The sequence below is a fragment of the Canis aureus genome, chromosome 29 (assembly GCF_053574225.1).
Source record: "Canis aureus isolate CA01 chromosome 29, VMU_Caureus_v.1.0, whole genome shotgun sequence".
NCBI classification, from domain to species: domain Eukaryota; kingdom Metazoa; phylum Chordata; class Mammalia; order Carnivora; family Canidae; genus Canis; species Canis aureus.
In genome coordinates, this window is record NC_135639.1 from 5,267,940 (window position 1) to 5,280,930 (window position 12,991).

At 46.5% G+C, this 12,991-nt stretch overlaps 1 protein-coding gene across 2 annotated transcripts in view; it reads right to left on the minus strand.

Moving 5' to 3' along the window:
- DOCK1 (dedicator of cytokinesis 1) overlaps positions 1-12,991 on the minus strand; it is a 493,559-nt gene that overhangs the window by 426,055 nt on the left and 54,513 nt on the right. For both annotated transcript variants that reach the window (XM_077877225.1, XM_077877224.1), the window contains exons 2-4: positions 12,147-12,230; positions 4,676-4,716; positions 1,024-1,079 (exon numbers count right to left, since the gene is read on the minus strand). In XM_077877225.1, coding sequence (XP_077733351.1) covers positions 1,024-1,079; positions 4,676-4,716; positions 12,147-12,230 — 181 coding nt within the window. The remainder of the gene's footprint in view (positions 1-1,023; positions 1,080-4,675; positions 4,717-12,146; positions 12,231-12,991) is intronic.

The following is a 12,991-nucleotide window of genomic DNA, read 5'->3' on the forward strand; positions in this document are numbered from 1 at the left end:
CATATATTCTTTTGTATACTCAGGATGCTTTCTAACAAACATTAATCACAGTCTGACTTCTATATCGATTCTGATATGGAGAAATGTAAAATACAATCAATGCATACTTTATTTCATTATTTCCACAAGAGTCAAAACTCTCCTTTTTTCTTTCCTTCCCTTTAAAACTCTGCACACAAAACATCTAATCTATATAAAAATATATATATACTGTATTACAGGTCATCACCATCTAGGCCTCTAAATTATTTTCTTCATTTTATTTTTTTTCTTCATTTTAATTATGCATCATGCAACTACAGAACCTGAGCTAGTCCTTTTCATATGTTAAAAGTACAGTGCTTGGGAAGGCAATTTTGTAATCAGCCAAAGAGATGTCATTATGCAGTAATCATATGATTAGTAATTTTATAATTTACATATTTAACTGAGGGTGAAGATGTAGAAGAGACAAAAAAGGAAAACATTTTAATGCTCCTTCTTCCAAGTTCACACCTGGCTATTCATTTGCCATTCCTGCCTAATGGGTTCTCGTTCTATAAAAGTCCTTTTAATGATCTTATACATCAGTTTTATGACCTCTAAGAAACATACATCACAATTAGACAAAATGTAAATTCACACACGTCCCAATTTACCACCTGTTGCTTCACCCTAAACTCCATTTGTGTCACAGCCTGCAAAGTTTTCCAGAAAAACGGACTCGGAGTTGGGGGCTGGAGGGTCTATCGGGTGGGACTGCTCATGGAGAAGCAGAGAGCACTGGACGAACGCTACCCAAAATCGACATTGGGTATAAAGAGCACGACTGCAGGTACAGTGGTGACTTCAGACTTTTCAAAGGTTGAAGGCCATTTTGTACATACGTCTCCATTCCAAGTCCCCTTTTTCACCCCAGAACTCCTGTCCCATCACGGTCACTCACGCCCGCATCCAACCCTGACAGGTCCTGCCATACAGACGAGCAGCAAAGCCAAATACAATCATCACGTTTCTTTACTTAAACATTAAGACCAGACTCACCCTTTTCCTTCAACTATGGCTTCTTTAAGATGAATATATGAAGCAGGAAATATACCCTTTGGAGGAAAAAAAACAATAGTTTTATTATCAACTTGAATCCCAACCAAAAGTCAAAAACCACCCTGAAAACATGTGGATAGGGATGGGTGGACCACTATTAATTCAGCGAGTCTTACAGTAAAGTCTCATATACAACATAGTGGGGAAAACATTCCTGTTTTTGTTTAAACTCAGCCTGTTTTTGTTTCATGGAGACTACAGACATCTCAAAAGGAAGAAAACAGAAGCAATCTGTGTGCAAGGAAAGAAGCGCACAGGGCTTTGTCTTCTCCATAGGACGCACCTTGTATACAGGGCTGCCCTTGACATGGGCAAATCAAAAACCAGCGGATGCCTAAAACAATCTCTGATGATGGTCTTTGACAGTTCTTTCTTTCAAAAAATCTAAAATGGCCATCAAAAGTTGACTTCCACCATCATTTATCGTCACGTATGCATGTAGGACTACTTACCTGACCCACAGATTTCTCATCAATCTCCCAACAGAGGGACCATCTGAGAAAACACAGAAAGTGGGCAAATTTTGCCCAAATTCGCAAGACGTGGGTCCCAACAGAGGGACCATCTGAGAAAACGCAGAAAGTGGGCAAATTTTGCCCAAATTCGCAAGACTACTAGACACCAGCTTCCGTTAACACAGAGCTCTGCACTGCCCAAGTGCAGCTCACTTGGGGCCTAGCAGCATGGTGTGCCAGGCAGTTTCTCAAGGGCAAGTTCAGTGTCAGGCACGGTCCGTAAAGTGCTAGCAGCTTTACCAAGACTTTCTGTCCTGCTTCCTGAGCAAGCAAAACAGCTCCCTTTGTGACATGAGGCAGAAATGAGCATCTGAAAGCGGGCAGTGGGGCAGGAGGTGCTGGGACCCTGGACAGCACAGCACAGCCAGCCAGAGTTTCCTGTATGGGATTTAGTGCATGCAGCAGAAATCTACTCAGTGGCATTGGTGGTTTCCAGGCACCTGTTGTGTGAACAGGAACTTCTGATTGCGTTTCCCTGGCATCTGGCCCCAAAGGATTTACACAGGTGGACCAGAAACCACAACTACTAACCATGTTCAGGAGGGGCATGGGTACCACGGATTCATGTTCCTCCTGCCTACTAGGAAAGCCTGAATTTCACATAAAGAAGAATTATCACAGAGATGGCAACAGTTGTACAGAAAGACAGTGGCCACTGTCTATGAGCAACAAAAGGGGCCAAAGGGTCCCAAAGCTGGGAGCTTCACCAGGTCCCAGTTGTTTCGGACACCTCCAAATCCCCAGGATGCCTCCAGGAGCAGCACATGTGATGTCAACATCTGCACTCGGATGGAGGGGGGAAGAAAACAAATATGCCAGCCTCGTCCGTGTCCAGAAGCAAAGATACCCCTCCATCTCAGTAAACCTGCTCTGGGGCAGCACAAAGCCAGGGAAGGAAAAGTAGAAGGCAGAGCGAGGACACACGTGGAGGCTTGAAATGAGCAATCTCTCCAGCTGGGGCAGTTTAAAACTGGTCCAGATGAACGACATCTGTGTGAATAGCTATACAGGGGATGGTTCCAGAACAGTTGGGAGCCTGGATTACTGGGGGCCAAGTCCCTTCTCTGCATTGCCTGGACAGAGCCCACTACAAAAATCATACTATGGGGACAACTGGGTGGCTCAGCGGTTGGGTGGCTGCCTTCAGCTGAGATCGTGATCCCGGGATCTGGGATCCAGTCCCGCATTAGGCTCCTTAAGAGAGCCTGCTTCTCCCTCTGCCTGTGTCTCTGCCATTCTCTCTCTCTCCCTCTCTCTCTCTCTCTCTCTCTGTGTCTCTCATGAAAAAATAAATAAAAATCCTTTTTAAAAAATCATACTATCTTTAAGGGCTTCACAACTGCCTCATCTTCCAATGAGGATTTTAGAAGAAGAAATGAATACAGCCCCACCCAGCTGTACTGCACCAATGAGTTGTAAAGCCGGGGAACCCCAGTGAAGGGCAGGAAGGACAGCAGTTCAGGGAGGCATGGCAGGGACACGATGATGATGGTAGAAAGGATTCCAAGCTGAGGAAGGTGGTACCAAACACCAAATAAGCATCAAAGGAAAGTGAACAGTTTGCCTGGGGCGAGCCCAGCACGTGGAGCTCCAGCTATGCTGTGTGGCTATGGAGGGAGACAGTGTCAAGAACCTCCTCTCGTTATAATAAAATCCTCAACTGTGGCTTTCTCATATAAAAGTAGAGTTTCATCTGCAGGAAAACATTCTTTGGGATGCCCGGGTGGTTCAGTGGTTGAGCACCTGCCTTCAGCTCAGGTCGTGATCCCAGGGTCCCAGGATCAAGTATCGCATCGGGCTCCCTGCTGGGAGCCTGCTTCTCCCTCTGCCTGTGTCTCTGCCTCTCTGTGTGTCTCTCATGAATAAATAAATAAAATCTTAAAAAAGGGTGGGGGGAATATATTCATTACAGGAGAGGAGATCGGTGTGAAAATAGAACTTTCCCTGGAGAAATCTATCCCACCACCCACGTGGTTCGAATCCACCTTGTTCAAACCTCAGGTCTCTAGGTCATTGGATGTGTAAGACCCACAGCCCAGTCTGAGGCCGGCAGGGCAGGGTAGGAGGTCCTTGCTCCAATGTGTGAATCTGCCTTGCCAATACTCCTAACTGCGTCTCTCCTATAAGAACACCACAGCACTATGCCAGAGGAGGGCTGCCCTGCAGCGCAACCTGGGCCCTTCCTAAACGACTTGCCCAGCAGGGCCTGGCTGCAGGGTTTCTGGGGGAAGCAGGGCAGGCAGGTCCCATGCTTGAGCCACTTAGACTTTGGAAGCCTTAAGTTCCAGGCCCAGGACCACATGAGGAGTCCAGCCCAGTAAGGAGACCATGAGAGGCAACGTTAAGAAATAGAAGTAAAATGAACCATCTTGTCAAGCCTAAGTAGATATTAAAGTGTGTAAGTTAACGTGGACAGAGCCTAATCACAGCTTTCGACTGGACATTATTTCAAAACCATGGAATAAAACAGAAGGGCCATAATTAGGCTATGTGAAGCTAAGAACGGAGAAGCCACCACAGAACTGTGTGTGGGAGTGTCCACCACAAGGATCGAGGTGTAATTGCAGGTCCTGGCTTCAGGAGTTCAAACCACCACGCACGCACGCACGCATACTGCCCTGGAAAGCAGAACCTTTCTTTTGCAGGCGACTTAGTTTGAAAATAGTCATACCCAAGAGGAAAACCACCATGCGTGAGCTTTGCAAACCTGTTGTCATCAAGGATAATACTAAGACTGAAAATCATGAGTATTTTTTTTTTCTGAAGTCATAATACCAGGTCATTCTCTCCTGCCTCCCACACTTAAAGAGGACCTGATGTTGTACCAGGAAAAGAAGATTGCACCATTCGTGATGACAGGTCAGCAATGCACCGCAGCCCAGCGGCTCCATCCTGGGTACATGTATTGTTCAAACAAAAAACAATTCGGGTAGCCCACATGTCAGCCCACAAGCGTTTTAGGTTCAGAGAAGGAGATATATAAGGAAACCCCGTAGACACAAATGAGATGGGAATGATCTCCTTTCACAGTGTGGAGAATGAATAGAAAGGCACTGGGGTTCAGCAAAAGGACTTACCTTTTTAGACTTTTTTCGTAAGGTGTAACCTCTGTACCACCCTAAACAAACACAAAGTTGCAACAGTTAGAGAAGGAGGAGACATCACAGGGCCCCCACAATACCTTCCTGTCCTGCAGAATTCACTGCCTTGCAGATCCAGGGAGATCACTTTGTCACCAGTATTCAGTAACCCTAACACTGTGGAAATAGACTGGGAGGTTCCAGAATGGGTCTCGAAACCGCCAGGCTAGTGGCCTTCCCAAACACACCGCCAGCTCTCTCATCTCCGTCGGCTGCTAGAGACCCCGAAGCGGTCAATCTGAAGTTAAGCAGCACAGTCCCAGGAGGGAACATCGTCCTAGGGACCACTCATCCCGGAGCGGGCTCCTTGGGGATACACTGCCCTATCTCTCCCTCTAAGTGATGAGGAGAGGGGTCCCTGCCAAGTGCACATACCAGCATCCCCAGATCATCAAGTGCCCCACAACAGAGCATCTATTGAGCGCTAACTTCCTCCCTCCTCAACCCAGAGACGCTGTGTCCCGGAGCAGCCTGTGATCTCACAGAGAGCTTCTGTGGCAAAGACTAAGCCCTCCGCAGGAAGCACCAGGCCCAGAAACATGAACCCACCTAGCCCCTGGGATCTGGCCTAGACTCAAGTTCTCACTGCCTCCATGTGGGGAGGAAGCTAAAGCCAGGCTTTCTATAATAGCTAGCACGATATAAATGCTAACCGGAAGGGACCATTTGACGGCAGAGCAGCTCCCTTGGCACCTCCCATCAAGTCAAGGGCAGAAACTGTCCCTGCAGGAGCTCTGGGGGTGCAGGGCCAGTGACCAGCCTCCCAATAGCCCCATCTCACGTGACGTCGTGGCTGCTTCCTTACACTCCCAAGTCACCCTGGCCACCTTGCTCAGAAAAGTCAATCCAAAGCTCAGACACATTCTAACTCTGCCCACAGGAACACAAGGACCCGGTCTGAGAATTTCAGGAGCACCCCAAAAGTGCAAGTTGGGTAAATTCCCAGAGAATAACCAAATATTAGAGTCTTACACAGTATCAGAAACTCAAAGCTCAGAAGCTAGCGATGTCTGAGTGAGCTCAGAAGATTGCCCCACTAGAGAGCAAATCATGTTACCAACCCGGGGCAGGGAGGGTGATCACAGACCAGAAAGTGATGCAGTGGAAATGAGCAAAGTCCTCAAGGGATTATTAACAGATGCTTTCTAAGCATTCAGAACAGGAGATGGACATTCCCAGGATCCTTGCAAAGACCTAATGGTGACCGCTTGGCTTTCTTGACAATGGGACTCAGAGATCGACTGGGAGCCCTGCAGATGCTAAGTGTCTAGATCTCTGCTGCACATGTGGAGATGATCTCTGAGAGCCATGCTGTCTCAACCTCGCTGGCTCCTGCGTGCCGGCCCAGAACCTGCGTTCATCTAGGGCGGCGTTCACAGACATTGCAACAGAGAAAGAGGGGAAGTCGATGCAGTCACCAGCCCACATCTAGAGCCAAACCAAAGCTATAGTTACTCGGTTTTAAGGACGGTCTTCCATCCCGTCATTATAGCCTTCCCACATCTTCATTATGATCGTGCCCTTTCTTTTCTGAAACTGACAAGGGATGGATGTTCTAGAACGTATATGGAAAGACTGCACAGAAACAAGAAAAAGACAGAAGCCAAGTAAAAAAGAGTCATACTTATCAACAGTGTACAAAAGGAGTCCAAGGGCTTACCACGTATGAAGAGACGGCTCCAACCTAATAATAATCAAATACAATTTTACTGCACAAATTTTAGTGGTAAAAATGGTAATGATGTAGGATATAGGCACAGCCCTGGGCGCTGGGGGAGAGTGGAGCCAACAGCAACCGAAAGGCAGCAGCCATCCCTACCTATCAGAACTATCCGTCCACACAGCTTGCAACCAGCACCCCCAACCTGGGAATGCATCCCTGGGGAAGACATGCGCACACCCATCTGTGCACGGCGGGATGGATGCACAAGGCTCACGGCAGCAGGACGCAGAGGGTTGCAAGTGGAGGAAATCCAAGTGCCCAGAACTGAGAAGGCTGTGGGTAAAACACAGGGGGCGCACACACAGCAGTGGGAGCTGTGACCTAAACATATACTAAAAATACACAGGGGTGCATCTTAGAATATAGCTCAGAATAACAAAGTAACAAACACACATAGAGCTACACCCACATCTATATGCATGAAAAGTACACAGGCATGCCACACAGTACAACACAGGCAAACAAAAAAATCCACTTAAAACACAAGTTAAACGGTTTTCTGTGGGAAGAGGGAGGAGAGAGAGATGAGCCACGGGAATAAAAGGTAGGAAGTCCTTTTGGTTTTTTAATGTTATAATAATAGAGGGAGTTTCTTTTTTAATTGCCTTCCTAGGCAAAATGAAAACCTATCCTGTTCCTCCCCAAGATTATTTGCATTACATTCTTCCTTCAACCAACTGAGCCCACACACTGTGTGCCAGAGACTGCACTGGACAGAGCAAACTAGAGAAAGAGATGGGACCCAGTCTCTGCCCTCCGTGAGCTCACAAATGGGAAGACCCCCTAAGACAAGCAGGGGCCAAACCACGTTGCAGGGCAGAGATGTCAGCATGAAGGAGAGAGGACATCCCTGCCCTGGTCTCTCACAGGGGAGGGAGGGGATCTAAGAGAACATAGTCCTGGCTGCTCTAAGGGGAATGAGCAAGAGGGGGTGAGGCTAGGAGCAGGAGGGTCCACGGTCAGTCAGTAGCAGTACTTCTCCCAGGCAGGGCTCACAGATGGTCTCTATGGAGTCAACTGGCATGCTCCCAGCAAGAGTCCCGCACCTCAGAGACAGGTAAGGATGGGCAAGACACAGCCCTGAAACTCAGGGGGCACAGAATCCACCACAGGAAAATGGAAACCAAGTCAGCGAGCCCCATACAGCGTTCTCAGCAGAACAACAGGAGGAACACACGCACATCCATGTCCAGGGGTGGTGCCAGGAGGGGACAGACCAGGCCGAGCGAGGGAGGCCGGAGGCAGGCAGCAAGGAGCTGTCACCCAGACAGGTGAGCTTGGACTGGGTCTTCAAGGAGGACTTGTGGTCAGTCAGATGGAGGAGGGTGGAGTCACGCCAGGCACAGCAGCGTGTGGACAGGTGCATTCACTGCGCCCTGAGAAACCAGGCAGCAAACCCAGACATGCACGAGGAAGCAGCTGGACTTTCTTCAAGGATGGACAGGTGAGGACCACATCACCGGGTCCTGGGATCTGCCCAGTTCACAAGTAGCTGCCTGAAGATGGACAGGACGTTCATTTGTGTCAGGTGTACGGTGTCTTGTGCCCTGTGCCCTAAGTACTGAACGGCAAGAGAGCCAACTCCAGAGGCGACCAAATCCTGTCCTGAAGGACAGCATCCACGTGCACGGTGGGCATTCTGGAGAAAGAACCAACAGGTGTCCTGCATGTAACATTTTGCAGGCACCACAGGGGCAGACCCAGCCCCACAGCTGGAGGCTCTGGAAGCAACATGACCACCCTCAGGTAGACAGTAACCACAGCTACGGGGCCCTTCCATTGGGCCAGGGCCAGGTGGCCAGTCAGCTGCGACCAGTCACAGGGATGCTTGCTGAGTGGAGGCCGGGCTGGAGGGCTCACAGGTCCTCAAAGAAATGTGAACCTTATCAATTTGACTGCCTTTTCCAATCTGTCATGGGTTAAACTGTGTCCCTCAAAATAGATGTCGACGTCCTCACTGTATCTGCGAACATGAACTTATTTGGAAATAAGGTCTCTGCAGACGATCAGGTTAAAATGAATTCATTACAGCAGGCCACAAACCAAAATGACCGGTGTCCACGTACACAGGGAAAGCAGAGACACAGGGAGACTGCCACAGAAATGAGAGTGCTGTATCTACAATCTAAATGCCACCAGAAAAAATAAAATAAATAAAATAATAAATAAAATACAATACAATACAATACAATACAATAAAATAAAATAAAATAAAATAAAATAAAATAAAATAAAATAAATAAAATAAAATAAAATAAAATAAAAGCCACCAGAGACTGTTGGCAAGCTGCCAGAAGCTGGGGAGACGTAAGGAACAGCACCTCCCTCAAAGCCCTTCAGGAAAAGCAACCCTGGGCAGCCCCGGTGGCCCAGCAGTTTACCACCGCCTTCGGCCTGGGGTATGACCCTGGAGTCCCAGGATCGAGTCCCATGTCAGGCTCCCTGCATGGAACCTGCTTCTCCCTCTGCCTGTGTCTCTGCCTCTCTCTCTCTCTATCTCTGTCTGTCATGAATAAATAAATAAAATCTTAAAAAAAAAAAAAAAAAAAAGGAGAAGCAACCCTGCAGATGCCATGATTGCAGATGACTGGCCTCTAGAACCCGGAGAGACCACGCCTCTGCCGTTGAGGCTGCCCAGTGTGGTCCTTTGTTATAGATGCCCCAGGAAACTCACGCTATCTCACAAGACCTTCAGTTAACAGATGCTGAGACACAAAAAGGAAGTAAGGTACGGGGCACCTGGGTGGCTCAGTGGTTGAGCATCTCCATTTGGCTTAGGGAGTGATCCTGGGGGGTCCTGGGATCAAGTCCCACATCGGGCTCCCCGTAGGGAGCCTGCTTCTCTGTCTGCCAGTGTCTCTGCCTCTTTCTGTGTGTCTCTCATGAATAAATAAAAAATAAATAAAAATAAAATCTTTAAAAAAAAAAAAAGAAGTGAGGTGCGTTTTGTAAGAAAACACATCATTACCCCCCTTAAAAAATACAGATATTTTCAGTTCCAGTGTAGTGGCTGAATCAAAAGATTAACTTCCTAATCTTTGCACATTGCCTGCAAGATCCCTGACGTATGGCATCTAGCACCCAGCGTGGAAACAAGCAGGTGGCAGGATCGGCACATGCCCTCGGCCACTCAAGAGTCACTTTATAAACACGGGATCTTGGCTCACCTCTCCTGTCTGGTTGAGCCAGGACACTGCTTAATGGCAGGGACGTGCCCTCAGTGACCCCTCCATGCTCCTTCCACCCCCACAGTGACCTGGACACTGCTTCTTCTTTGTCCTCTGCTCCAGGCCTTCATGAGCCTGCGAGAGGGAAATTAACCATAACTTAAAGGTAAATTTGTTCTTTGAACCTTACTATAAAGAGTGATCATCTAGAATTTATATTCTCTGCAGAAAGCCAAGTAATATCCTGAAAAGGATCACACAGAAAAGGAAAATTAAGTTTGACAAACAGAAATACATTTTCTTAGAGGAAACGTAGGAGGGGAGAGGAGAAAAAAAAAAAAAGGCCAAACTCAGATATGAGCCGTGAAACTAAAATAGAACAAAAGGAAAGAGCAGAAAAACAATTATTCCACTTTTATTTGATGAATAAAGACACCAAGTCTCCCAAAGTCAAAACTACTTTCCCACAGGCCTTTCTCTGATCAGATTCTGATTAAAACCAAAATGACAGTTGTCAAAGAAAAGGAATTTGTTTTGCGTTAGAAGGTCTCTACAAAGACTGGAATAGTTTAATCAGAATCTGGAAGACTGACTAGCCCGGAAACTAAATGCTCAATGAGGAAGCCTCTACCGTGATGCTCCCTATGCAATTTTTTTTTAAGTCAAATGTATGCAAGGATCACTGGCTCATCCTAGGATCCCACTGCTTAAAGAGTACATTCTCCTTAGGAAGCAAAGAACAAGAGATGACAGTCCCCACATACCCAGGCCAACCGGAAATTGCTATCTATTCGGGAATGACGTCATTGCCCAGTGTTTATTAACCAGGATTTCAACTTCAACTGAGAGAGGGCAAACATAAAAAAGATGTAAGAGCATTTTTCCCTTCAGATCAGTAAAGCGTCTGAGATGAGAGGTCTGATCCTTAACCTCTACTTAATTTCTCTGTTTCCTCTCAAACATTGGCAATATATACTGAGAGCAGATAAGGCAATCCAACTGTCAGCTATAAAAATTTAAAACAAGCAGAAGGCACCCATCACAACTACTCATTCACTTAAGGACAGGGTCTGTTTTTGCAGAGTTACATCTGCTTCCAGGCATACGCCACTAAAGCTGATTTTTTTTTTCCCCAGTAGGAAGATTTTAGGGTTGAAGATGCAAATGGACTGGAATTCTAAGTCTGAACACAACACAAGGGGAAGTAAGGGACATGGCCATGGGTGTTTTAATAGGTTTGTGCTTCCCGGAGGTGTCTGGGAGGAGTACCAGAGGAACAAGCTGCAGCCTGCCTAGTGCACGGAGGCTCATGGCTGCTTCACTCGTGCGCAAAGTAGATTCTGCAGACTGAGTGTGAAGTCCAGTTTGCCAATCACTGTGGGATGGCTGCACTCTCCTCTCCTAGCCCCACCTCCTACTGGAAGGGTTTAGCTAAATTACCACCCTCAAAGCAATTTTTCTATTGAAACGATCCATTTTAATCAGTTCTTTTCATTCATCTGCTATATGGGAGTCACCCTTTCCAGCAGGAAATAAAGCCACCAACGCTAATTACACAATTTTACAAAACTTCCAGATCCGCGGAGTCTCAGAAATCAAGCCCATCATTGCTTCCCTTCTGTATGTGCCACAATAACCACAGGGTAAAAAGGAAGGGTGGGCCGTTCTAATGCTATCCAAAACACTAAAGATAAAAACTGATTGCATGGAGTGCCTGGGTGGCTCAGTCGATTAAGCAGCTGTCTTGGGCTCAGGTCATGATCTCAGGGTCCTGGGATCGAGTCTTGCATCAGATACCCTGCTCAGCGGGGAGTCTGCTTCTCCCTCTCCCTCTGCCCCCACCCCAGTCTCATGCGCGCTCTCTCGCTCTCTCTCTCCTTCTCAAATAAAGCCTTTAAAAAAAATTTTTTGAAAAAAAAGTTGTGTGAAAATCCAAAGACACTGAGAAACTACCATCACAATAGTGTACTTACTAGATTTCTAACCTATTGGACAATGATTGCTTCGCTGGCCCACATCCCACACAGTTGTCACAATGTCTGTTCACCCCTAAGAAAATGGGGTCAAAGAAAAAAAGAAACAGTTTTGGTTCCTCTGTTAACAAATCTAAGTGAGAAAGTAAGAAGTCTCACCACCTGCATTAAACACATCAAAACGGTAACTTAAACACGAAAATATCTTAAATGTATTTTTTTCATAGTTTTCCAAGTGGTCAGTTACAATCAAGATTCACATACATTTGCAACAAAGGAACCAAAGTGTTGTTGTTTTTTAATGAAAACAGCTATTTCCACAGAAAACTTTAGAGGTGAAAAATTAGAATTTTTAGCTTTAATTTCATCTTAATTGAGTATATTATTAGAACAATGAAGAGACCTCGCCACAGCCCTCCCCAGAAATGGCATCCCTCACACAGGAAGACGGATCACAGGCACAAGAGTCACGAGGACACCTATTTCTGAAACACCTGAAAACGTGCAAACTGCCCAAAATGGTAAGACACCAAAGTTATACGCACCTTCGTATGTTTCCAAGATGTGCACAGTGTCTCCTATTTGCAAAGAAAGCTCATCCGCTCCCCTGGCATCGTAGTTATAAAATGCTGCGAAGGAGAAACAGAGGTAAGAAGACATTAGTAGAGGTCGAAGTGACTTTGCTGGCTTGTGTCTGCTTGTTTTTCATGCTGAAACACATTCACTCTGCCTAGATCAGCCTCTCTGATAACCTATAGTAGCCTTTTCTTTCAAGACACAAATATTTCTTCAAGTAGACGAAGTTCGGAACACCATGCAACTGGGATTTGTTTGTTTGTTTTTTAAGTGTGGCCCTGAAGCACTCTAGTGGATCAACACAGTGTGGTGGTGGCACAGAAACAGACACAGACCAAGAGAACACGGCGCGTAGCCTGGAAATAAACCCACACTGACATGGTCAATAGAGATGATGGGAAATCTGCCGTTTTAAGTAGCTTTAAGTGTCCAGCGCGGCGGCAGCAGCATTGAGAACGTTGTACAACCATCACCACTGTCACCTTCCACACCTTCTTCATCCCTCCAAAGAGCAACTTCACGCCCACGGAGCAAGGACCCCCGTCCCTTCCCCGCAGCCCGAGGACGACCTCTATCCATTTTGTGTCCCTAGGAACAGGTCTGCTCTACCTGCTTCATAGAAACACCATCAAACTATAGTGTCCTTTTTCCTATCTGGTTTCCTTGACCTAATACTTGAAGGTTTGGGCATGCTACACCATGTATCAGAACTTTGTTCCTTTTTATAGCTGAATAATGTTTATAATAGAAAGAAAAGTGATACTGTTAACATTTTAATTATCACTTCATACACTGTATTTTCCATTAATGCACT